This window comes from Triturus cristatus, chromosome 10 (genome assembly GCF_964204655.1).
Source record: "Triturus cristatus chromosome 10, aTriCri1.1, whole genome shotgun sequence".
Taxonomy (NCBI): Eukaryota; Metazoa; Chordata; class Amphibia; order Caudata; family Salamandridae; genus Triturus; species Triturus cristatus.
Genome location: NC_140593.1, coordinates 609,879,136 through 609,906,760, shown reverse-complemented (window position 1 = coordinate 609,906,760; position 27,625 = coordinate 609,879,136). Strand labels below are relative to the sequence as shown.

The 27,625-nt window shown below is 49.4% G+C and overlaps 1 protein-coding gene across 1 annotated transcript in view; it reads left to right on the top strand.

Moving 5' to 3' along the window:
• The window catches only part of APOLTP (apolipoprotein lipid transfer particle homolog), a 1,292,669-nt gene that overhangs the window by 978,664 nt on the left and 286,380 nt on the right, over window positions 1-27,625 (top strand). The window contains exons 49-52 of the mRNA XM_085632129.1: window positions 5,992-6,165; window positions 6,262-6,469; window positions 9,416-9,582; window positions 13,376-13,488. Coding sequence (XP_085488255.1) covers window positions 5,992-6,165; window positions 6,262-6,469; window positions 9,416-9,582; window positions 13,376-13,488 — 662 coding nt within the window. The remainder of the gene's footprint in view (window positions 1-5,991; window positions 6,166-6,261; window positions 6,470-9,415; window positions 9,583-13,375; window positions 13,489-27,625) is intronic.

The window sequence follows — 27,625 nt, the reverse complement described above, 5'->3', positions numbered from 1 at the left end:
TTGGTCCGGCATAAAGAAGCTTCACCCAGCTAAGAAATCCCTCCCCGAAGCCAAACTTCTCCAAGACCGCCCAGAGGAATGGCCACTCGATGGTATCAAAGGCCATGGTGGCGTCCAAGGAAACCAATACGGCTGGTTCAGAAAAGTATTTCGCCCTAGCTAGGACGCCGTGCAGACGCCGCAGATTAAGAGCGGTATTACGGTGGGGGATGAAGCCGCATTGATCCGGATGAATCAGATCACAGATAACGCTCAGCAAGCGGTTGGCGAGGACTTTAGCCAGGATTTTGGGTTCTGCGTTTAAGAGGGAGATAGGCCTATATGAAGCACAGCGGTCACGTGGTTTTCCCTCCTTAGGAATCACGACTATAGTCGCCAGACGCTGGTCGGCGGGAAGGGAACCCCTCTCGTTCGACTCCTGAAACATACGATGGAGGAAGGGCGCGATTTTATCCGGGCGTAGTTTGTATAGCTCGATCGGCAGGCCATTGAGACCCATGGCTTTGCCCGAGCGAAGGGAGCCAATCGCCGTAGCGATCTCATCAACGGCCAAGGGGGCATCCAACCGCTCACGGTCCTCGACGGATAAGCCGGGCAGGACAATATCCCGTAGTAGAAGACGAGAGTCGTCTTCATCTCTGTCAGACACCGGGGAATACACCGCCCGGAGGTGGTCAGCAAAGCACTCCACAATCTCACCAGGCTCAGTCACACACACTCCATCCGCAACCCGGAGCTCTGGGACCACACGATTCACTCTCTCCTTCCTATCCAGCCAAGCAATCAATTTACCAGCCTTGTCTCCAGCATCATACAACCTACCCTGCTGCTCCCTATACATGGTCCGGGCAGCGTCAGTGACAAGGGACTTATACTCGAACTGCTTCAGGCTGAGTGCATGCAGCCCATCCGGAGTGACACCCGTCTCCAAGGCCGCCTCCAACCCCAAGATGTCGGTCTCCAGCTCCACCACCGCCTCCATCTTAACCTTCTTAGCCGCCACAATCTGGGATAGGGCCTGCCCACGGAGTACTGCCTTAAAAGCTTCCCACAGGAACACTGCGGACATCACCGACCCATCATTCTCAAGGAAGTATTGGTCAATCGACTTGACCAGACTATAGCGGATCGTGGGGTTCCGCAGGTACCAAGGGTTAATAGGAGCGATCCGCCCAGCAGACCGCGTCCCAGTGTCAAAAAGCAACCACAGTGAGGAATGATCAGAAATACCCCGGGCCAGGTGCTTAACCTCTCGAATCCGGGCAGTCTGGGCCGCGGGCATAAGAAAGTAATCCAATCTGGAGAGACTCCCATGCGCCCCAGAGTGAAAAGTGTACTGACACTGTGTAGGATGCATTAACCTCCAGCAGTCGACCAGACCGAAGGTCTCCAAGAATCCGCCAAGCCACGCCTGCGCAGCAGGGAGGGCCCTAGGCGGGTGGCGATCCCGGTCGCCCGAGACCACCGAATTGAAATCCCCACCCATGAGCAGAAGACTGTCCGGAAGCTCGAGCAGCATTCGACCCAAGTCTGAAAAGGTGGAGTTCTGGAGGCCCGGGGGAACATAGACGGAGACCAAGGAAAGGGACTGCCCCTCCCACCGCCCAGTCAAAGCCACATAGCTCCCTCTATCGTCCGGGACTACCCTGGTGATCTCCAGCGGAAGTGAAGAGCGCAGGAGAATGCCAACCCCTCTAGAGCCAGTGGTGAAACCAGAATGGGCAATGAGTCAGTACCCCCCCCTGTTCATGGCCTGACAAACGTTACCCACCAGATGCGTCTCCTGTAAAAACACCACATCAGGAGACATACGTCGCAAGTACTGCAGCACAACACCCCGTTTGATACGGTCCCCCAATCCATTGACGTTCCATGACATCAACCTCAACCCGTCCCCCCCCATCCCCCCCAATCAATCAAGGGTCCCCCAGCAGATAGCGCAACGCCCAAGACTGGAACAGAACAAAGACCTCGCATTAAAAACAAAACACACAAATCAAAACCCCCCAACCCCCCCCAACTGCCAACTCCCCCCACCCTGCACCCCTGCGACCCGAAAAACCACCCCAACTTGCAGTGTGCCTGTCGCCCCATAAACCCCGTTCTACGGAAAGACCCCGGAGGAGGAGAGGGACCCGTCCCCAACCGCCCCCCACATAGATCATAATGAAACAAAATGCAAAAGAGAAGTTGAACCCAGCCGAACAGTACAAAATGGCAAAGTCAAGGACCAAAGTCACTCCGAGGGAGACCCGCCACCCTCGGTACCAGCAGAGGGCCCAGGCCGGTCCCCGCGGCCCGGCAGCGAGTCAAGCCAGTCACTCACAGTTGCGGGAGAGTCAAAAAAGGTTGTCCGGTCTTCGTGCTCCACTCGGAGCCTAGCAGGAAAAAGCATGGAGTACTTGAGACCCAGGTCGCGGAGGCGACGCTTTACCCCCTGGAAGCCCATCCTTTGTTTCTGGACAAGTTGGGTGAAGTCCGGGAAAAAGTTAATAGACGCATTCTCATGGCGAACCGCGCCATGGGCCCGCGAGGCCTGCAAAATCACATCTCGGTCTCTGTAGTAGAAAAGTTTGGCAACAATGGGCCTCGGGGGGGCCCCCGGCCGCGGCCGACCGCCCGGAACTCGATGGGCCCGCTCCACGGCAAAGAACTTACTCAGGCCGGCGGGGGCAAGATGCTTGAGGATGAGCTCCTCCACCAAGAGATCCACCGGGTGGTTGTCGGAGGTCTCCGGGACGCCTATGACGCGGATGTTATTGCGGCGGGCCCGTCCCTCAAAGTCCTCCAGCCGCCGGGCCATCAGATCGTTGGCCGACTTGAGGTCGCCGAGAGTGGCCCGCTGGTCCGACACATCCGCCACCAGGGTGGACGTCCGCACGTCAAGCGATTGAACCCTCTCGTTGGTCTTGGAGAGATCCGCCCGAATCAGTGCGACATCAATAGCCACCGTGTCGATTTTACGGGCCAAGGCCTCGTATTGCGTAGCAATAGTCTCCTTGATACCGTTAATGGCGCCCATAATGTCCTGCAGGGACAGATCCGAGGGCGTGGACGGGCCACCACCAGCTTCGTCCGAGGGGGCTCCAGCCGCTCCAGGGGACCCTTGAGTATAGCGGTCCATGTTGTTCGTCTGGACCGGACCCCCGCGGAGGGATGTCTTAGTCTTACGCCCCTCTGGGCCCCCCCTGCCACCCATGAGAACCACGCTCACCAACGGGGACCACCGGCCCAGCGTCAAGGGGGCACCGGCCACTCAGTCAAAAGCCGCACCAGATACCGGGATGCGGCCGGGCGAGGAAGCCAAAGTCAACGGGCACACTGGCGGCAAGCGGAGACAAGGGCATCCAGCGGAGATAAACACCCAGCCGCTCCAATCAGTTACGATCTCCAGCCCCTCAGGGATCCAAAAGTGAAACCGAAAGTAATGGAGCGGCCACTGGCACAGATCCGCTGCCGCTGTTGTTCAATTACACCCCGGCTCCACAGGTCACCCTCGCACCGGGCACAGCCATCGATTGGGCCTCGAAAGTTCCAACCACCGTAGATCAGGATTCCCAGGTCCGATTCGGTTTCTGAAAGAAGGTCAACGTTCAGCCAGAATTCGCCTTCCAGATTCCGTCAGCCAAGTCAGGATAACATCAGGATAAATTCCGAGGAGCAGCGAGGGTCCGGGGAGCCCTGTGCTCACGCGACCATCTTGGATGCGTGCTAGGCTCCTCCTCCCCTGTTATATGATATTGTTGATTCCAATTTTATGTCAGTGATCCCTATTTTTCTGCCTGACACCAGCATGCTTCGCATTTCATGCTGGTCCCATGCAGAAAAATAAGTGGAGGGTGTCTCAGCCTACTTAAGTTGAGGCATATGCCATTATAACATGGCAGCCCTGTGGTCACTAAATTGACCCCACTAGTATTTACATGTGATATGCCCCAGTGGCTTGCCCTATTGGTTTTAGTTTACATAGCTTGTCTGACCAAAATCGTTATTTTTTATTTTGACTGGTTTCCACTGCACTTTGGGATTTTTTTTAAGGTTTACTGAGTGATCTGCAATTTATTTGTCCTCGCTCAACCACCCAAAACTCCGGAAAACTCCATACTCAGGTGGTTTCAGCATCATATCTGGGAGAGGCATCTCTTAATCCAGTTAGGTTACACTTTCCAGCCAAGTCTCATTAGTTGCTATGCCCTAACTTGAAGATTCTTTGTCTTTCAAGATCTGGGAAATGCCACATTGCTGTCTTTGAGATAGGTATTAAAACCCCTTTTTTGTGGCTGCCATTTCTGGTGTTTGAGAATTACTGTTAGTTCTGTTTACTGATATGGTTAAAGTACTGCTTTATGGATTGTTTATTATCTTCTTTTCCTTCTTTTATTTTATTTTGAATTTTAATCTATATTCACACTCCAATGTCTAACTACAGTCAGTGTTTGAATCAGTTTTTTTTATGTCCAGTTCCAAAATGTTCAAAGAAGTACTTGTTTAGTTTGTTCAAAGGAATTAACCCCATTCTTTTGCTATCACCAAGGGCCTGACTATGAGTTTGGCTGTGGGGGAGTAGGACAACCCTGCTCCCGCACCACCAACACCAGGATTGAAACGCCCGTGAGAGTAGGTGTTTTCTCCTGGTCTGGCAGGTGGTTCTTTGGTGTTACCACTGCAGTGCCTATTTCATATGGGAACATCAAAATCAGTACCTGCACGGCATTGACTTACTGGGGTGCATGCACCCAGGGGGCACAATATGTGACCCCCTGCATGCATTCCCTGGCCCAGAGGCAACAGGGGGAATCGCATGAAAACCGCGGCTGAAAGGAAACACAAAATATGCTTGGCTAGACAGCGGTGGTCCCGCCAAGCATATTGCAGCCTCAAGTCTGCTGCGCCACCGCCTGGCGGCAACGCAGCCCGGCTGCCCTAGTTGTAATAGGGCAGTCTGAAGACCGCCGGCGCTGTGCCCCTGTGCATCTGGCAGTCCATGGACTGCCAGACTCGTAATTAGCCCCTAAATCTATATGAACATGATTTGCTTTATTTTAGAATAATGTTTACGTGTTTTTTATACACGTGTTCCTAGGTTATTTTACTTAGTGTCTGGAAAAGAGTTCTGTTGTAATTACTGTTTTTATGTTTCATTTTATTTAATTTTTTGATATTGTGTCAGTAAGGCACTGCTACGACACATCAACTCAACATTGCATAAGGAATAAAAACAATTACATAGCCTAAAATCCAAACCACAATTCAACATCATTCAGCCTAAAATCCAAACCACAATTCAACATCATTATCCAAGAACCTTAAACCCCAATGTCATTGGTCTTCAAATAAAATCTAAATTCGTTGAAGTATCATATATTATAGTAAAACTTCTAGTCTATCTATTAAAAAAATTCTAATCGATGTTCAAGTGAAAATCAGCAAGGTGAAAGAAAGTGCAAGGTGCCATTATTACTAATTCAGTGTAGTTCAAACTACAAAATATCTAGGACAATAATTAAAAGTACGAGTAATTACTGTTACATTCAGTGATATGATGTATGATACCTTGTTTTAGAACACAAATGTAAATTCCACCTCCTGAGTTGCACAAAGTTGAAAACTGCAACTGCGTGAAGTTTCGAACATTATTTCCACAACTTCAATAGAGGACGAGATTTCACAAACAGAAAGTATTTGCTGGAGTTTCTTTCTTTTTGCGGGCATTCTTTGTATAAATAGGCTTTGCATCTTTTTCTATTTGCAAAACCTACGTTTAGCGGGACTTTTCCCTCACCTATTTTATGATTCTTGGACCTGCCCCGGTATGTGAATTATGCTACCTTCACACACCTCAAGGACAAAGTGACACATACGATGCATTGTGGAATATTATTGTTCGCCGGTATTTGAGTTCTGTCATAGACAATGAGTATACTGTGTATTGTATATAATATATTGTAACTTTGTTTCATTGAGTGTAAACACTGATCATTTTTTATTCAGGCAGCCCTGGATCTAAAAGAGACAAAAAACCTTAGCATGAGTGTGCAGTATGGATCTCGGTTAGTTATAGTTGGGACAACAATAAAAGGTACTAAAATAAGCTCCGACCTCACCTGGAACTTCCAACACAACTGGCCATGGTTGCTGCAAACTGGAATTTCAGCATCTATCCAGGTATGATTTTATATTTGCATACATATATCACCTGTTAGAAGGATTCATTTAACTCATTCTGTATGTCCCACCATAACCAATGCCCTTGGATTTCAGACTACTATCAACATGAAGTGGGCAGATCCTACCATGGCGTGCAGTTTGCAGATCGTTGCTGGGCAGACATCAATCACCTACACTGTCAACTATTACTGCAGTCAAAGACGGAAGGAAATGACATTTAAAAGTGTTCACAACAGTGAGAATCTGCTGGTTTCTGGCTATCCCAAAGCAATCAATACAACTGCTGTGCTGCAACAGCTGGGTAAGACCCTACCATAGTCCTAATACTGATGCATTAAGGGAGCACGTTCTTCTAGTATGTATGTTATCAGCACATTTTGTTTTATAAAGTTGTATTATTAGCAGATGAGTAACAATCTCTTCGTTATTCGGCTCTGAACTAAGAAAGGTCCAACGTTTTCTTTTTCTAATGTTTCCTCCCTCTTAGGATCCAATTAACTAGTGTGCCTGGTTTAGGTGTGCTGATCCCATGAAGTCAGAAATAATGATTTCAGTTTGAGTCCCCACAACTAAACTCTGACCATTTCTGGAATAGCAAATAACATGCAGCAACATATTTACCTGGTTCAAATCTGCATGTGGAGTCCCCAAATCTGCCTTAATTTACCACCAGACCGTGTCCATCTACGCATCCAGTATCTGGACCAACATCCTTGGGCCTCATTTATGAGGTTTAGACGTAGGGCAGCTCCGCAAGGAAACTTGCATCGCTGCCCTACTTCAAAACAAAAGAGCAGGAATGCGCCATATCTGTGTGATACAGTGCATTCCTGTCCTTTTCCCCAGCGCCGGTGTACAATGGGCTGCCATGCAGCAACGCAGGCACCCTTGCACCATGGTGTAAGAGTGACTGTTGCGGGGCTGAATGATTTTGTGCAGGAAGGGACACCTTCCTGCACAAAATCAATCACAAGAGGTGATTTCCTTTATCTATGTGTGCTGCAGAATGCAGCACACATAGAAAAAGGAAAGCACGAGGAGAAATAAAAACATTTCTCCTCGTTGTGCCTCCCTAACGCCACCTATGGGGTGGCATTAGATTCTGGGTATTCCCAGGTTTACAATTTCTCGTCATTCTGAGAATGTGTCAGGTTCCATGGGTGTTGTGTGGGAACACCTATAGTAACACCCATGGAAAGCACCTTTTACACAGATTTGTGCTTGAAAGGGGCACATATTTATAAAGCCATGAAAAACCATGTAAAGTGGCTTTACTATGCCTCTTAAATATGCAGTAGCACATTGCGCCACTGGAACATCAAAAAGTGGCATTCCATCGGGGCAAAAGTGCCGGTAGGGCCTCAAAAATAAGGCCCCCTGTATCTACGAGGACCGCTCCAATGCTGCTCCAATTTAGGAAAGAATTGAAGGCTCTTTAAAGAGCACTTGATCACACTACATTAACCATCCAGATCACTGACAGAATATTGATGAGGACAAAAATATTGTGTGGACAGAATATTGTGTCAAAAATATTGAGGTTCTATATATCGCGAAGGTAAGTGCAAATAGGTATGTATAAATTTACTATTCTTAACCCCACATCTACATACCTTGAAGTTATTATATATATTGCACAGGTACATATATGTGGAGTTAAGTATAGAAAAACCTTGCAAACCCATAGAAACTTGTCTTCACAATCTTCTTGACACAATATTTTGTTCATACAATACTTTGGACTCAACAACCATCTATATAGTCCAGCTGTCTCTCCTATCGCTCTTGAATTTTTGCTTGCCTTGGACCGTGTACAGTGCTGAGAAGAAATAAACGATGTTTCTAAAAGTCATATATTCTGGACTTTTATGTTCTGTTTTTAGAAAGTAGGTTACCCAGTAAAATTAAATTAGGCAACTTACTTTCTAAACACAATACGTATGTGCTGGATAAATGAAACATTTTCAGAAGCATCATCCTGGTTGCTACAGTCTGGCAGAATTTAGAATGCCGCCTCCTAACTTGACTTCTGCTCTGATAAAATGCCCCCCTCCTCCTTGAGCACATCAATTGGAGAAATAGAACAATATTCACATATGTCTCTATATTTCCAGGGCAATGTAAACTCTATACGTGGCCCACATTATTATAGAGGAGCATTATAGTCCAAATAAATCAAACAAATTGGTTTTTGTACAACTGGTATTCTGAACTCCCATATTTTAAATTGCTTTCATTTGTGATAATGAATAGAATAGATTTTCTGGTTTCACTCTCTACAAATCAGCCTCTGAATTGGTATCTAGTTGTCTTTCGTTGTGTAAAGACTTTGTTTTTAACCTCTTTGTGCAGTTTTTATATAGTGCAAACTCGACCCGAAGGTATTGAAGTACTTTACATGAGCACCAATTACATTGCACAAGGTCACATACATTTTTATAGACTCTGGGGAGAGTAAGTGATTTGCCCCGAATCACAGGATGGTAAGCCAACCCCAAGAATTGAACCTGGTTCATGGCTCGCCATTTCCAAACTCAGCAGCTCTAGCAGGAACCCACATCTTAGGTAGAGGGAGGGTGGCAGGCTGAAGCCAGTAAAAGAACTGTATTTTTTGCACATTTAGCACAGACATAGTGCTGAAAGTTACACCAAAATTCAAATCGTTCTCAGGAAGACACTTACCCGGAACCTCCTCTCAAACTGTCAGGCTTGCTCACTTCGCTCCCGCGCACTATTCTTCATTCATTGGTCCTACGCCCACCACTTTAAAATTTCACCAGCCGCAACTGCACTATTGTTCACAGAATGGAGAGTAACCATGCAGATCCAGAATTAGTGTTTTCTTTCTGTATGCAGAGTCCGATTTCTAGGCAGGATTCTGTTCAATGCGTCGAGATGAGAGCGTGGGAGTCTGTGGAAGGAGGATCTCAGGGACAGAGCAGGCTGCGGAGAAGCAGGGGGACCCTTTCATTCTACGCATTACTGCAGGAAGGGGTTCAAGTATGGCCAGACTGAGTTTTCAGCCCTCGGACCAGCACATGATTTATTCAGCCAGCTTTGTTGCCCAGTAAGACCAGGCAAAGTGTTCCCGCACCCACTAAATTGAGGTACAGGAACATCAGACCTCCTGTGTTTGAGTGGAGCGGTATGCAACTGGGGGATACAGCTCTTCCTGACTTTTAATCTGAGCCTTTATGTATTTGTCTCCCAACTAAATTGTGAACTGTTTCTTCCTCTTTGTTTTCAGAAAACAAGGGGCAGACAACGTTAGAACTCCATTTTGATGACAAGTGGCTGGTTGCTGAATTTGATGTAAATACAGAGCTCCTTTTGGATGGTACCCTTGAACTGAACACAAAAGTGAAACATTCTGCACCTGCTATCAGTCTTCTGGGCGTTCCTCGTTCAGTCCAGGTAATACAATGAGGTGCACATGTGTTTTAACAGCAAAGATAATTCTAGACTTAGACAGTTCTTTTTTTTTTTTTTTTTTTTTTTTTTTTTAAACCTTTATTTGTGCATATGAAAAGGACAAATACGGGCCTACAACCATCAGGCCGGCCACAAAACGGTTAAGCACTGAGACACACATTACAACCCCTGTGCGTCAATGGTCAAGATTAGCAACGATTCAGGAGTTATACACTGGAGAGATCCTTGACACCAGGGGAAGGAGAAGTAAAGGTTAATTTTAAGGTTTTCAAAATAATTTTATCGAGGAAAAAGTCACTAGAGGATAGAACCAAGGAGATTCGAGTCCGCAAGATGGCTTCATCACACGGGAGAGCAGCCGCATCATTAAAACGGCCATAGAAAATCTCAGACAGTGAGGCGATGCAGTTATAGAACAGGATAGTCACATGAGTAAATACGCACCCCTCCAAAGCCGCCCTCACTCAATCCACCCCACACCCAGACCCCGAATCGGAAACAAGTATAGCGCAGAGACATAGAAGAAAGAGGCCCATAGAACCAAAAAGAAAAGGTAATTTACCCCCCCACCCTACACCAATGCGGAGGCTACGGCCTGCCCCCCCCCCCCGGCATAGTGCCTGTCGCCCAATGAACCCGAAATATAGACAAGAGAGAAAGTAGGAATAGAGTAAAGAAAATAAGAAATCAAAGAAGAAAGCGGGGAGGAGCCCACGTAACCTCGGAGCGCCCGAAACCACCGGCCAACTACGTCTCCACACACTAAGAACCCACTACACCCAAAGGCAGTCGTGTGAAGATAACGTGTGACAACCATATAAATGAAGGCAGACAAATCGCGACGAGTGCGCACAACGTATGCAGACAGTTCCAGTCCCAATCCAGCCCATCCGTGACACCATGGTGATAGAAATCAATCTAGCCCTGGCCCGATCGCGGGCGTAAGATTAGACTAGCCCCCACATGAAGGCCCCGCAGCCCGTGCAGACAAAGACAATATGGCCGCTTGGGAGAAGATGGAGAAGTAGAGTCACAAAATGGCCGCCGATCATCCATTGAGGTCCCCTTGTGCACCATATAAAATCCAGACCTGGCCTGTAAAGTACAGGAGTTCCACATAAAAGAAGCCGTAGGCCACCGTGAACGGTTCCTCGAGGACGTCAGGTGTCGCTCAGCTGGATACTCTTGCGGACGCGGTGAGGCAGGCAACAACAAAGCAGGCAGCAATGAACGGGGAAACAAAGTGTCCACAATTGAGCAGGAGATCGATTGATCCTGGGTGCCGGGAAAGCCAGATGCAGACACCAGTGTAGCACGGTTATACACAGTCGTTGCGTCCCCGCAAGAGGACAGAAGCACTGGCAGACCCACGTCTTGTTGAGAACAAACGGGGCGCTCACGACCCGCAGCCGACAGTATGGAGTCGAACCGCTCACTCAGCGTTTGCAAGCCAACACACAATTGCAGACGAAGGTCCCGCAGGGCAGCCAGAACGGAGCCGCATGTCAGCGGAAGCTGCGCCCCCACATCGGCAGCAATCCGGGACGGCACTGTGGAGCTGGAGTCTGATAGAGGGAGGGCGAAGCGGGCAGCGGGCGAGACCGGAGCATCGCCCCCCAGCAGCGAGCAGGCAATCAACGCCATGTTTTACCACTGAACGGTACAGTGGCCAGGGGGGGGGGGTCGTAACAAGGAGGCAATTCCACGCAGGTCTGCGCCGCAACAGGTGAAAGCCAACAGTCGCTTCCCCTCCCTCGGACTCTCTTTGCAGCCGACTAGGCAATAGAAGAAGGGGGTCCGCAGCCTTCCACAGCGCGGGCCACAGAGCGAAGCAGGCGACCCGCCACACCGGGGCTTACCCTATAACTCCAGCCCGTCAGGTGAAAGGTGAAGGAGGTGTCCGGGCGTCTCTCCCCCGGCTCATCTGGCGACAATCCGTGGTATGAGGCGGGATCGGGGCCGCGGGGCTCAGAGTTGCGCCGGGGGTCCAGTGACTGCGGAGCTTCCAGGGGGCCGGCCAAGGCCACAATAGAGCAGGGGTCCAGCGCGGAGAACAAAGACACCAAGAACTCCGGCATCCGGGCGGGCTCAGACTCCGGGAAAGCGGCGGCGCGGTCAGCGCGTCGTCGCGCACGTTGCACCTCGAAAATCGGCGAGGATAGGAATCAGGATGATAGTCCGAGGCCGAGGGCCGGCGGAGCCGGGCGCCGACTTAGACAGTTCTTGAAATGAATATTTAGAAGTGTAGGCACTCAATAACCCTGAGTTCCTGTTTACTAGTTAAGGGGCTTGTACTCTCCTATTAAAAGTATTGGACTTCTCCTGGGAAGTTCAGGTGCTCTGTCTTTAAAATTAAAGAAGTGCATGTACTCAGTACTGGACAGTACCTGCCCATTTAAAGCACTGGACTTGGGTAATCAATTTAACACCCACAAATTGGCCAGCAAGTCTAAATACGGACAAATTATGAATAGGCAAAATGTATATAATTCATAAAAGGAAAATTGTTTGATGCCTTATTATTAACTTGCATTTCATGTTAGAAATTTGGAAGCATATGTACAAGCCCCTGTCGCCAACGGAACATCACTTTTTTTTACGCTCCGGTGGCGTAGCGCCATTTCCCATATTCACAAAGTGGCATTAAGTCTCTTAAAATGGCTTTACGCCACCTTGTAAACATGCACCTTTCTGCCACAGTCCTCTGCGGCAAAGGGGCGTGCAATGGGTGTTGCTGTGGCCGTTCCACCACGACACCCATTGCTTTTTGACGCTGCCCTAGATTTACAAGGCTGAGGCAGCACCAAAAACAGCACCATTCTAATGCCATGGAACACCAGACATTAGAATGGCGATACGGGGAGAAATTATTAATTTCTCCTCGTTTTTTGTTCTTTCCATGTGTGCTGCATTCTACAGCACATATAGAAAGAACAAATTGCCATGAATGATTGTTTATGTGCCGGAAGGTTTCCCTGTGTCAGTCGGCCACCACAGTTAGGGCGTGAATATGTTATATTTTCCAAGCAGCATGATCTCCATTTGTTGGCTATTACACTTGAGGTGGTTCGATTTCATCCATTCAAAGACAGAGGAGAGGCATTGCTAGAAGTTGTCTTCTGCCGCTGTTGACTCTTTATCTAGAGTTGGGATAATCTGAGTATTGTCAGCATAGGATACAGACTCGATGTCAAAGGATGGCATCAAGTCTAGTATGGGCACCATATATATATTGAAAGGCGTTTGGCTCAGGGCTCCAGAGAGCATCTGTTACTCTGTTGATTGGTAATTGCCAAGGGTAACTATTTGTCTCCTGTTCTCCAGGAACGATGTTAGCCAGGCTAACGCTTTGTGTGAGATACCGCTTCTTTTTAACTGTTCACCCAAGATGTCATGGGAGACAGTGTTGAATGGGGCCGAGGGATCCAACAAAATCAGCACTGCCATTTTTCCTTGATCTAGGGAAAATTTTAGTGTTTCCGTAGTATGTAGCAGCGCTGACTCTGTTGAATGACCGGACCTAAGCCCTGATTGCCTGGGGTGTAGAGTGTTGATTTGTAGGAGAAATTGATGAAATGATTTTAATAAGCAACAGTGCCACATGAGCATGTATGTGAGGACCTTAGGTCAATAAAACCTCTGAACAAGCATTAGCATCTCAGGATATATATAACCCGATGCTTGCTACTACCTCTCTTTCTGAAAAATGCCTTCTGAGATGTTTACTTTTGTTTTTGCTGCTTCTTTTCATCAAAATTTCTGACGTTCTCTTCAGATGAAGCTTTATAGAACTATGAATGACACCGATATCGAAGTATCTCTGGCAATTAACTGCGCTCCCAATACCAGCCTTACGGCCAACGTGCACACAAAGGATCAGCAACAAAGGTTAGTCAATTTATGTAGGATCCATATGGGAAGCATTGACTCTACTCACTTCCTAATTTGTCAAGAAAAGTAATAAGTAAAGAGGACTCAAGTTGTTCACACAAGCCCACCACTGGTGCTGCCAAATATTAGGATTGCTAAATTTCAAGGTTGCCTAGTTTTGATTCTACTGCAGGTCTCATCTCTGTTTCCTCCCGTTGCCACTGTTGTCCTATCTTTCTCTTCCTCCCTTTTCTCATCTTTCTGTCTTTCTACCTGTTGCTTTGGGTCTAAGTCTAGTGATGAAAAATAAATGCCAGTCCCTAAATTGAGTGCCATGTCAACCACCTGCAACCATCTGCACAAATCAAGCACTGGCTCTACTACCATAATGACTGCCATTTATCAATTTAAACATTAAAGCACTCAAGATTTGTTGTCAAGAGGCTTTAAACTCAAATGCACAAGCTAACATTCAATTCAGATCATGTACATTTGTACCAGTACAGTATAATTTTGGGTCAACTTTTTCTGTGACCGGCCATTTAAAAATGATAATTGCGCAATCCGACATTTACAAAATAATGTTATTTTTTAAGTTAGTTTGTGCAAATATTGTTTCTGGACTAGCTGGTCTGTGTAAATGTTGGTACAAAACCCCTACTCAGGTGCAAATTTACCAAATCTGGCCAATCTGATTACCAAATTTTGGTAAAAGAAGTAGAAAACTAAATGGAAATGTTCTCATTGAGAGGAAATAAGCTTTGCCATAAAAGCCCCTTATTTATCAAACCTTTTTTCAGTCAATAGTTTTGCCTAACTAATGGAAATTCTGAAAACGTGAAAGAATTAAATAAGACAGTTACACTTGCAGCATTTTAAGTTGTGCTTTAATACTCCAATTACTGTCAAAATCAAGTAAATTAATTCAGATTTACAAAATATTCTGTAATGCACTTTCGCCAGAAATACAGAAACTCGTATGGCGATTTGATGTTAATTATGATATAGAAGTTAATATTTAATCCAATGCCTAATAAATTTACCAGATCAGTTAAACTAGAGTGTCTCTAGTACACTGAGGCATTTATCTTACAATGGTCTTCACCGAAAAAGTTATCTCACCAGAATCCCTCTTACTGTTCTCCATAAATTCTTAAAGTATATAGCAAAACAGTGTGTTTCAGCTTATTCTGTGTGCCATAATCATGTCTGAAGAAGCTGTACTCCTCTCATTCACTCTTGTTAGAGAGAAATACATGTCTGGAGTTACTTGTATTATATTCCAGGTTGGCTATAATATTTATTATTTTTGTAATTATTGCTCTACAATCAGTTGTTGGCCCTTTTAACTAGGATTCGACAAAAACACCCTCACTCGTTTTCTATGACTTACATGCATTTTCCAATTTGGTTAATTCTGCCCACTGAGAATGTGCCTACTGTCCCTTATTTTTCCCTTCTACTCTGCAGATAATAATGGGGTGCTCTGCACTATCCTCCGTGCCACCATCAGTGTATTGTCTTTTTGCCTAAATTCCATTTATATTAGAGATAGAAAAATAGCTAACACACTGCTTTTATAAGGGTTATTATTTTCTTTTTAAAACATAATAACGTAGCTTATGAGTAAGAACCTAAGGGGTATAAAGATTTGTAGATTTTGTAGTTTGTCAGTGGGGCACTGCACGCATATAAAGAGGGCTAAGTTGGCAGCTGTCATGTCCGTTTTTAGGTCTCGCGAGCCAAAGGCTCGAAGAGACATTTTATATGTGGGATTTTCAAAGTGCTACCCACCGTTTTGGCTGGCCTAAACCTTGAGTGCACGATCACATGCACGTGCACAGCTACTCCCACTCCCCCTCCCTTCTCTATAGCTTTGGCTCCTTTGTTTTTTATTACACCCTCCCTTCTCTCCCCGCTGTTTTCACACTACCCCCTCCCTTCTAATCAGTTTCCTTTCTGCTCCCTTGATCGCGTCTCCGATCACTGAGCCTGTCTCTCTCTTTTTCAGCTGTCGCTATCTGCCTCTCTGTGCTTCAGTCTGCGCCCCTCTTTCCCACTGTCATTCTCCGCTTCTGTCTTCCCCCCTGAATGTCTCTATCTTTTCCATTGTGTCTCCTTGTCTATCTCTGCACAGTCCGCATCTGCCTCGCTCTGTGTATCAGTCTCCCTGTGTCTGTGCATTGCACTGTTTCTGTCACCGCCACTCTATCATTTCCCCTGTATTTCCCTCCCTCTCTGCTGCGCTATCTGCCTCTGCTGATTCCCTTTCTTTTCCCCTGACTGTCTCTGCCCCTCTTTCTTCCACTGTCTGCCCCAGATAGTCTCTCTGACTGCCTGTCTCTTTCTGTTCCGATGTCTCTCTTTTCTACCTTGCCAGTCTCACTCTTCCACGGTCCATCTCTGCCCCGCCCTCTCTTTTTGACTTGCTCTCTCTGCCCGTTTCATTTTTTTCTTCCGCTGAATGTCTCTTTTTCTTTCTTTGACTGCCTGTCTCTTTCTCTTCCGTTGACTTTCTGTCTGCCTGTCTTTTTTACTTGGCCTCGCTCCTCTCGCTCTCTCTCTCTCTCTTTATGCTTTTATCTCACTCCGCTGCCAGTCTCTGCCTCTCTCACTAACCACTGCCTGGCTTGCGTCTCTCTGTGACTGCCTCTCTCCCTCTCTTGGACTGTCTCTCTCCTCTACCCCTCCTGTGTGCTCTCTCTCCTCTACCCCTCCCTTGTGCTCTCTCTCCCCCCCCACACGCTTTCTCCCCTCTACAGCCCTCCTCTGCCTCGTGCTCCACGACGCAGTCTCTTCCTTTATCTTTAATTTTTGGCCGAGGCGCCGCCAGCCAGAACCAAAACAAACCGCAGAAATATTTCCAAGCAGGCCTCTCTGTGCTTCAGTCTGCGCCCCTCTTTCCCACTGTCATTCTCCGCTTCTGTCTTCCCCCCTGAATGTCTCTATCTTTTCCATTGTGTCTCCTTGTCTATCTCTCCACAGTTCGCATCTGCCTCGCTCTGTGTATCAGTCTCCCTGTCTCTGTGCATTGCACTGTTTCTGTCACCGCCACTCTATCGTTTCCCCTGTATTTCCCTCCCTCTCTGCTCCGCTATCTGCCTCTGCTGATTCCCTTTCTTTTCCCCTGACTGTCTCTGCCCCTTTCTTCCACTATCTGCCTCAGATAGTCTCTCTGACTGCCTGTCTCTTTCTGTTCCGATGTCTCTCTTTTCTACCTTGCCAGTCTCACTCTTCCACGGTCCATCTCTGCCCCGCCCTCTCTTTTTGACTTGCTCTCTCTGCCCGTTTCATTTTTTTCTTCCGCTGAATGTCTCTTTTTCTTTCTTTGACTGCCTGTCTCTTTCTCTTCCGTTGACTTTCTGTCTGCCTGTCTTTTCTACTTGGCCTCGCTCCTCTCGCTCTCTCTCTCTCTCTTTATGCTTTTATCTCACTCCGCTGCCTGTCTCTGCCTCTCTCACTAACCACTGCCTGGCTTGCGTCTCTCTGTGACTGCCTCTCTCCCTCTCTTGGACTGTCTCTCTCCTCTACCCCTCCTGTGTGCTCTCTCTCCTCTACCCCTCCCTTGTGCTCTCTCTCCCCCCCCCCACACGCTTTCTCCCCTCTACAGCCCTCCTCTGCCTCGTGCTCCACGACGCAGTCTCTTCCTTTATCTTTAATTTTTGGCCGAGGCGCCGCCAGCCAGAACCAAAACAAACCGCAGAAATATTTCCAAGCAGGCCTCTCTGTGCTTCAGTCTGCGCCCCTCTTTCCCACTGTCATTGTCCGCTTCTGTCTTCCCCCCTGAATGTCTCTATCTTTTCCATTGTGTCTCCTTGTCTATCTCTCCACAGTCCGCATCTGCCTCGCTCTGTGTATCAGTCTCCCTGTCTCTGTGCATTGCACTGTTTCTGTCACCGCCACTCTATCGTTTCCCCTGTATTTCCCTCCCTCTCTGCTCCGCTATCTGCCTCTGCTGATTCCCTTTCTTTTCCCCTGACTGTCTCTGCCCCTCTTTCTTCCACTGTCTGCCCCAGATAGTCTCTCTGACTGCCTGTCTCTTTCTGTTCCGATGTCTCTCTTTTCTACCTTGCCAGTCTCACTCTTCCACGGTCCATCTCTGCCCCGCCCTCTCTTTTTTTTTTTTTTTTTTTAAACCTTTATTCATCAAAAAACAGGGACACAGCTATTCAGCCGACAACCCGGAGGTTCGGCAGCTTCAAGAAAGCAGTACAAAGAAGCGTCCACAGTGCATAAAAGGAGAAGCAAAAAGGTTCTATTTTAAATAAACACAAACACACCCCAAACCCAAGCAAGGCGAAAAAGACTGAATACAACTGGTGATTGCCCCTCAGGGGAGACCGGGCCCCCCTCGTCTATCAGTCACAGTGCTGTGATAAGAGGAAAAAGGGGGAAAAGGCGAGACCCAAGAAGGCAGTTAACAATCAAATATATGTACAGAGCTGGAAAGAATGCTAAGGAGAGAGCTGCTCCTCGGGGGGATCCAGATCAGGGGCAAGGCATATGCCCCCCCTATATTGGTTCCACCGCCCCCAGATGGCATGCCACTTCCGAGGGCGCCCTCTAGCACAATATACCGTCTTTTCTCTGAGCATACTCCAGTCCATGTTTTCCTTCCACGCAGCCAATGTGGGGGGTCCCACGGAGCCCCACAGGCGCGCAATGTCTCGCTTAGCCACCATGTTACCCAGTGTCACCCACTGGGTCTGTGCTTCATCGTGATCAGTAGGCCCCCAAACGTTCAGGAGACAACACCGCGCCTCCGGCTGCATAACAATGCCCGTCACCTCCCCCATTACCGCATGGACTCTTCTCCAAAATTCCGTGATGACGCCACATTCCCAAATGATATGCAGGAAGGTACCCACCATACCACAGCCCCACCTACATAAGCCCTCCTCAGAAAATCCCATATGAACCAGCTTTGGCCCCGTAACATAGACTCTGTGGAGTATTTTGAGCTGCACCAGCCGCAGACGCGACGGGATCGCGACCTCCTTAGGAGAGGAGACCGCAGACTGCCAGTCCTCGTCATCCAGCTCAAGTCCGTCCCAAGTCCATTGGTCCCGCAGCCCCAATAGCAGGTCCGCCCGAACATTAATCAATTTCTTATAGATGAGAGAGATTGTACTCTCTGGCATATGGCCATCGAGGATCCGGTCCTCCAATGGAGAGGACTCAGACACCCTCTCACCTTCTACGAGGACTGACCGCAGGGCATGACGCACCTGAACATAGCGGAAGAACTCGGATTTCCCCAACTCATACTCCTTCTGCAGCTCTTCAAAGGACTTCACCCTTCCCTTAATCAGCAAATCTCCAACCCTGGAGATACCGATCAAGTCCCACTTCTCGAACCCTTTCGTGTGCCAAAGCTTCCCCAATTTTTCAGAGTCAAACAACGGGGTAGCAAGGGTGAGCCTATCCTTCCAGCCCAGCGAGTCAGTCGCCAACTTCCACACCCGCACCGCCACCCCAGTGGGCCCTGTGAGGGACGAGTCCAGCGACCGCGAGTACAACGCCCTATGATAATTACCGCCACGCAACAACCATCGGTCCATGGCGTAGCCGGGGCTTAGAGCCGGACCATAGAAACCATGATTAATCGCGCTCAACTGGGTGGCCCAGTAATAGCGCCGAATGTCTGGAAGCGCAATACCCCCGTCGTACCACGGAAGCGTCAACTTAGCAATCGCTATGCGCGGCCGCCCGTCCCACAACAACGATCGTTGGAGGCTTTCGACCTCCCGAAAGTAACTGGCCGGTACCCAATCAAGAGTGTTCTGCAAGGCATAGAGGAACCGCGGAAGCGACATCATTTTGAACAAGGCGGTGCGCCCGAGGAGGGAGAGCGGCATCCTCCGCCAGCCCGCAACATCCCGCCGCAAACGCGCCAGGGGAGGTAGCAGGTTCTTCTCATAACGCAAAGTGGAATCAGTGGAGATAAAAATCCCCAGGTACACGAAGCCCTGCTGGGCAATCTGGATCGAACAAGTTCGCGGGACAGGCGGAACATCGCCGCTCAGGACATACAGATATGATTTACTCCAATTGATGACGAGACCCGAGTTCTTACCAAAAGATGTCAGAACGTCACAAACCACTATAAGCGAGTTCTTGGGCGAGGCGAGATATAACAGGATGTCATCGGCATAGAGCGAAATACGGTCCTCGTAATCGGGCGACCATCTAAGTCCACGTATATCCGGGTGCCAGCGTATCCAGGCCGCCAGCGGCTCGAGGGCGAGGGCGAACAACAAAGGCGACAGGGGGCAACCCTGCCGGGTGCCCCTCCCAAGCTGGAACGGAGTCGACGCCCGCCCGTTTACCACAACACTCGCAAGGGGTCCCTCATAAAGCAACCTCACCCAGCTCACAAAACCAGGGCCAAAGCCGAACTTGGCAAGCACAGCCCACAGATATGTCCATTCCACTGTATCAAAAGCCATCGTGGCATCAAGAGACGCCACAATAGCTGGTTCTTGCAGCGTGCTCGCCCTGGCAATCACGCCATGAAGACACCTAAGGTTTAACGCAGTGTTCCGGTGCGGAATAAAACCCGATTCATCCGGATGGATCAAGTCTCCGAGCACCCTGACCAAGCGGCCCGCCAGAATTTTGGCCAGAATTTTCGGCTCAGCATTAAGGAGTGATATTGGCCGATAGGAGGCACACTTGTCCCGGGGTTTACCATCCTTATCTATCACAACAATCGTCGCCAATCGCTGGTCCCGCGGAAGGAACCCATCCCCCCGCGCCTCCACGAACATGGCGCGCAGGTGAGGGGCAACCCTATCCGGGAATAGCTTATACAAGTCGATCGGCAAACCATTTGGGCCTGAGGCCTTGCCCGAGTTCAGCGAGCGGATAGCACCCGCCACCTCATCAACCGTTATATCTCCATCGAGATCATCTCTATCTACATCAGAAAGGCAGGGCAAAGCGATGTCACGCAGGAGGTCAAGCGAATCCTCAGTTGGCCTATCCGAAACCGAGGCGTAAACCATACGGAAATAATCCGAAAAACACTGTACTATACCCTCGGGATCAACAACCACCTCTCCCCCCTCTCTCGTCAGCTCCGGCACCACTCTATTAACACGTTCTTTTTTGTCCAGCCACGCTAGGAGTTTCCCGGCCTTATCGCCAACATCGTACAAGCGACCCTGCTGTTCCCTACTGAGGGTCTTGGCGGCATTCGCCACCAGGTCCCTATATTCCGCTTGCTTCAAGCTCAGATTATGCAGTGACGCCTCTGTAACCTCCCCCTCCAGGGCCACCTCTAAAGCCGCGATCTCCTCCTCAACCTGTATAACCTCGCCATCTCTCCGTCGCTTGGCGGCCACTACCAAGGAGAGGGCCTCCCCTCTCAACACGGTCTTAAATGCTTCCCACAACGACACAGCCGAGTCAACGGAACCCTGGTTGTCCTTAAAATAGTGGTCAACCGTCTTCAACAGCGCACTGCGCATCTTGGGATCACGAAAGTACCAGGGGTTAATAGGAGCAACCCTGCCCCCTCCCTCGCGGCCGACCTCCAGCCGGACCCACACTGGCGAATGATCAGATATGCCCCGCGCCATATGCCTGGCCTCAGATACCAATGAGGCGTGCGCAGCCAGAGTGAGCAGGTAATCTATCCTAGAGAGACTACCATGCGCCCCGGAGTGGAAGGTATATTGGCTCTGTGTGGGGTGCCGGAGCCTCCAGCAGTCTACCAATCCGAGTGTATCTATAAAGTCTGGAAGCCACTTCTGAGCCCCCCCGGTGTCCCTTGGTGGGTACCTATCTAGCAACCCAGAGCCGACAGCATTAAAGTCTCCCCCCACCACTAGCATACCCTCCGGGAGGTCCAACTGGGCCCTACCCAGATCTGCAAACGTGGAGGCCTGCAGGGCAGGAGGGACATAGACCGAAACCAAAACCAACGTTCTTCCCTCCCACCTCCTCGCCACTGCCACAAACCTCCCCCTATCATCAACAATGGTGGAGTCCACCTCGAAAGGTAGTGAAGCTCTAACAAGGATGCCCACACCCCTGGAGCCTGAGGAGAATCCCGAGTGGGCGATGAATTTATAACCTTTTCTATTAAGAGCATAGCAAGTATTTCCTATAAGGTGTGTCTCCTGCAGTAGGGCCACATCCGGCAAAGACCGTTTCAAGAACTGAAAGACTATCCCCCGCTTAATACGATCTCCCAAGCCATTCACATTCCAGCTAATAATATTTAGGACCCTACCCCCCATCCCCACACACAACGAGGCCCACCCCACACCCAAAGAGCCACCATTGAGCAACCCTGACAACCATTTCTACGCCTTGCAAAAACAAACCCCCCAACAACAACCCCAAAATCCCAACTCTCCCCCCCACCCTGCACCCCTGCTGCAGCTAACAAAGCCCCCCCAACTTGCAGTGTGCCTGTCGCCCTACCATAACACAAAACTACAAAAAGTACCCTGAGGGAGGAAGAGCTCCCATCGTCCTCCCGCAACCCTCCGTATTACTGCAATCAGCTCAAGTCATTGTCCAAGCAAGTCAGTCCGGCTCCAAAGGCATCAGTCCTGCCCATCTCGGTCACCCTCCACGTCTGTGGTAGCATCCCCGCCAGTCCGTCGTCGGGGCAAAGCGTCCAACCAATCTCCGGCCATAGCAGGCGACTCAAAGAAGAAAGTCCGGTCCTCATACACCACACGTAGTCTGGCAGGGAAAAGCATAGCATACTTCAGGTCCCTCTCCCGAAGGCGTCTCTTCACCCCCAGGAAACTCTGCCTTTGCTTTTGCACCAGCTGGGTGAAGTCAGGATAGAAACTCACTGATGCGTTCTGAAAAGGGACCAGGCCCATCACCCGCGATGCTTGCAGGATAGCGTCCCGATCTCGGAAGTGAAAAAGCCGGGCGACAATCGGTCTCGGAGGGGCTCCCGCCCTGGGCCTCCCGCCAGGAACCCTGTGAGCCCGCTCGACGGCAAAAAACTTCCCAAGGCCCTTAGGCTTCAGATGGTTAAGCACCAAGTCCTCCACGAGCAGATCTGCGGAGACCTCGTCCGAAGATTCCGGGACCCCAATTATGCGCACGTTGTTGCGCCTGGCCCGGCCCTCAAAGTCCTCCAGCCGGCGGGCGGAGAGGCCGTTCTCGGCCCTCAGCTTACGAACTTCGGTCTGAAGTTCCGAGACATCATCAGCGAGACCTGTGGTCTTGAGATCAAGGGATTTAACCCGCTCATTAGTTTTGCCCAAATCCACGCGGATCAGGTTAACATCCACCAAGATAGTATCCACTTTATGCGCCAGGGCATCAAACTGTCTCCCAATCGAGGCCTGCATCCCCTCGAGCGCACCCATGACATCCTGCAACGAGAGGTCCGAGGTCGGGGATGAGGCAGCCTTCTGTACGTCCAGCGACTGGCCCGAGCCACCAGGCGATCCCTTCTGCTGGGCATAGCGATCCATATTATTGGATTGGGTATAGGCTCCCCGCCTGGTAGCCTTGGGTTTCAGCCTGTCCACCTCTGCTTTACCCGACATGTCTGGCACCGAGCAATCCGGTGCAAAGAGACGACCCTCTCTCAGTCAGAGGGAACAGGAGAAGCCAGATCTGCAATAACCAGTCAGAGTAGGACGCAAGGCGTCCGGAGGGTTGTAAAGCATCAGAAGGCACTCCCGGGCCAAGGCAAACAAAGGGTGAGAAAGTGAAAGTGAAAGTACGGCGTTCTCCGTCCGCCAGTGCACACCTCGCCAGGCCGCTGTTGTTCAATTAGAGGCCGGGCATCCTGCCAACGCCAGCCCCTGGCATCCCTCGGAGATAGGCCTCAATCTTCCACCGTGCACAACTCCGGTTCCCGGTGGGCGATCCAAGCCTGGGCGGCATCAATCGCCTCAGCAATGAGTCATCTGCGAGATGCCGTGCATAGAAAACAGGATTTAAGACAGGATAATCGACGGAGGGCGCGTGGGTCCCGGGAGCTCAAAGCTCACGCGGCCATCTTGGTCAAGCACTAGGCTCCTCCCCCCGCCCTCTCTTTTTGACTTGCTCTCTCTGCCCGTTTCATTTTTTTCTTCCGCTGAATGTCTTTTTCTTTCTTTGACTGCCTGTCTCTTTCTCTTCCGTTGACTTTCTGTCTGCCTGTCTTTTCTACTTGGCCTCGCTCCTCTCGCTCTCTCTCTCTCTCTTTATGCTTTTATCTCACTCCGCTGCCTGTCTCTGCCTCTCTCACTAACCACTGCCTGGCTTGCGTCTCTCTGTGACTGCCTCTCTCCCTCTCTTGGACTGTCTCTCTCCTCTACCCCTCCTGTGCGCTCTCTCTCCTCTACCCCTCCCTTGTGCTCTCTCTCCCCCCCCACACGCTTTCTCCCCTCTACAGCCCTCCTCTGCCTCGTGCTCCACGACGCAGTCTCTTCCTTTATCTTTAATTTTTGGCCGAGGCGCCGCCAGCCAGAACCAAAACAAACCGCAGAAATATTTCCAAGCAGGCCTCTCTGTGCTTCAGTCTGCGCCCCTCTTTCCCACTGTCATTCTCCGCTTCTGTCTTCCCCCCTGAATGTCTCTATCTTTTCCATTGTGTCTCCTTGTCTATCTCTCCACAGTCCGCATCTGCCTCGCTCTGTGTATCAGTCTCCCTGTCTCTGTGCAGTGCACTGTTTCTGTCACCGCCACTCTATCGTTTCCCCTGTATTTCCCTCCCTCTCTGCTCCGCTATCTGCCTCTGCTGATTCCCTTTCTTTTCCCCTGACTGTCTCTGCCCCTCTTTCTTCCACTGTCTGCCCCAGATAGTCTCTCTGACTGCCTGTCTCTTTCTGTTCCGATGTCTCTCTTTTCTACCTTGCCAGTCTCACTCTTCCACGGTCCATCTCTGCCCCGCCCTCTCTTTTTGACTTGCTCTCTCTGCCCGTTTCATTTTTTTCTTCCGCTGAATGTCTTTTTCTTTCTTTGACTGCCTGTCTCTTTCTCTTCCGTTGACTTTCTGTCTGCCTGTCTTTTCTACTTGGCCTCGCTCCTCTCGCTCTCTCTCTTTATGCTTTTATCTCACTCCGCTGCCTGTCTCTGCCTCTCTCACTAACCACTGCCTGGCTTGCGTCTCTCTGTGACTGCCTCTCTCCCTCTCTTGGACTGTCTCTCTCCTCTACCCCTCCTGTGTGCTCTCTCTCCTCTACCCCTCCCTTGTGCTCTCTCTCCCCCCCCCACACGCTTTCTCCCCTCTACAGCCCTCCTCTGCCTCGTGCTCCACGACGCAGTCTCTTCCTTTATCTTTAATTTTTGGCCGAGGCGCCGCCAGCCAGAACCAAAACAAACCGCAGAAATATTTCCAAGCAGGCCTCTCTGTGCTTCAGTCTGCGCCCCTCTTTCCCACTGTCATTCTCCGCTTCTGTCTTCCCCCCTGAATGTCTCTATCTTTTCCATTGTGTCTCCTTGTCTATCTCTCCACAGTTCGCATCTGCCTCGCTCTGTGTATCAGTCTCCCTGTCTCTGTGCATTGCACTGTTTCTGTCACCGCCACTCTATCGTTTCCCCTGTATTTCCCTCCCTCTCTGCTCCGCTATCTGCCTCTGCTGATTCCCTTTCTTTTCCCCTGACTGTCTCTGCCCCTCTTTCTTCCACTGTCTGCCTCAGATAGTCTCTCTGACTGCCTGTCTCTTTCTGTTCCGATGTCTCTCTTTTCTACCTTGCCAGTCTCACTCTTCCACGGTCCATCTCTGCCCCGCCCTCTCTTTTTGACTTGCTCTCTCTGCCCGTTTCATTTTTTTCTTCCGCTGAATGTCTCTTTTTGTTTCTTTGACTGCCTGTCTCTTTCTCTTCCGTTGACTTTCTGTCTGCCTGTCTTTTCTACTTGGCCTCGCTCCTCTCGCTCTCTCTCTCTCTCTTTATGCTTTTATCTCACTCCGCTGCCTGTCTCTGCCTCTCTCACTAACCACTGCCTGGCTTGTGTCTCTCTGTGACTGCCTCTCTCCCTCTCTTGGACTGTCTCTCTCCTCTACCCCTCCTGTATGCTCTCTCTCCTCTACCCCTCCCTTGTGCTCTCTCCCCCCCCCCCACACGCTTTCTCCCCTCTACAGCCCTCCTCTGCCTCGTGCTCCACGACGCAGTCTCTTCCTTTATCTTTAATTTTTGGCCGAGGCGCCGCCAGCCAGAACCAAAACAAACCGCAGAAATATTTCCAAGCAGGCCTCTCTGTGCTTCAGTCTGCGCCCCTCTTTCCCACTGTCATTCTCCGCTTCTGTCTTCCCCCCTGAACAGTGGCGGCTGGTGGATTTTTAAAGTGGTGGGGCGAAAATATTGTACCTGAGAAAACACATCCGAGTATAATGAGCGAGCTCGAAGTGCAAAAGGGGGGTGCAAGGGGTTGCTCCCCCCCAAGAAATGTTTTAAATAATGTATTCACATGGCCTCTCTTACATCACACATTTACTGCCAATTGTTGAAAAAAGGGGATCCCAATATAGCATTTTGAAGCACAAATGTGAAGAAAACATTAGAAGGAAATCAAATATGTGCCATATTCTCAAACTGGTCTGATGCAAAATGACCCTCTAGCCAAGCACATTCAACCAATGGAAATAGGCAGTCTAGAGTCCTTGTAAATAGCTCCACGAAGACTCCGGGGTACGTTGGCTGTCTTACTAGTAATGAGCTTCAGCAAGAGGGCTCAATGAGTTGTGACTTCTAATGGCATCTTATGTGACCTGTAAGTCAAGTGTTTTATTAAAGGCAAAACTAAACAATCCTTCTGAGGCAGGAATATTGAGTACTTTTGAATTAGGTAAAAGTAGCATTTGTATAGACAGTGCTTAAAAAAATTAAAGTGAAGCACTATATGAAAACACTCGGCCAGGTAATCATGCATTAAATGTATTGCAGAAGTCCTGAGAATTGCAGGTACTCTCCTTTTCAAATTGAAGAAGTGCAGGAGTAGCAGACAGTACATGCACACTTAAAGCACTGCCTTCACTACAATTGCACATGATAAATGTCCATTCAGCACTTTTTCTTTTCTAATCCTCACTCTTAGTGCTTCTCCTTGCCTTTCCATAGCTATGTCTCAACTTCTACCCATGTTCTGTCCCCTACCTCTTTAAATGTTCTATCCTGGTTCACCATCATTCTCTCCTCTGCAGGTAACTTATAGAACACTGCCAGGCCACCTGCCTCTCAGAGAGGGCATTTAGGGTTTACTGAGTCATTGGTTATGCCGAACAACACCCCGAAACTGTTTAAATGTGTACCACTCAAGCACAAACAAAATCAGCCCACAGCTGGACCTGAGTCACCGGCTCATTGTTCGCTGCCCGAAAGCCAAGTTTAACAATCCGACCCCGGAGTTTAAATATGTATGATTTCTCTGCTGCAAGGAAAGTGCCGTCTGAGGGACAGCAAATAAAGAACAACAAGGCAAGGGCGCAACGAAATCAGACATGGGGTAACCAGAAAAACAGCGAAGTGACAACAATAAATCTACACACGCCTCTCCCTACAAATGTAAAACAGAGAAGAGACAAGCAAGAACGAATGAAGTGAGGGAATCCTTCTCCTGCATAGTGCCCCTGCGCTTTGTAGCGCGGCCCATGCTCTGTAGTATAAATCTGATACATACACACATGCATTTAAAAGCCTACCTTTAGCTCCTAAAGATGGCTGTTAGGTCCTCTTATCACAATTGTTATTAAATATAAGGAGGTCTCAAGTTTTCGAAAAAGGTGGTGTCACGGGGCAGGGAGGTGTAAAAGGGCATTTGATGTGGCCTACTTGTTGGTTATGGGAAACAACACAGCCGTCCTTATCCTGCAGTGCTATCTCTCAAGTTGCAGGGTTATGCTTTCATGCTCTTGCAAACAGAGCCAACCCTCAGAGTCAGCAAATAACGGCCTCGCACCACAAACGGCGAAGTGGACTTGCTACCCCATGAATAAAACTGCCCAGGGATAAGAACAATACAACGAAGAAATAACTAAATAATGGGGGACAAGCAACAGAACACAGTCGCGGCTCGCGGGGGGGGGTCGCGCACGGGGGGGGGAAATGTAATATTTTTTTTAAAACTTACCTCACAGCCGGTCCACGGGTCCACGCCACCTCTCAGACCTCTGCTCCCCTGCGCGCCTTCACGAACGGCACTGGAGGGGCCTACCAACCCCTCTCAGCCAATCCTGGCGCTGCCAGC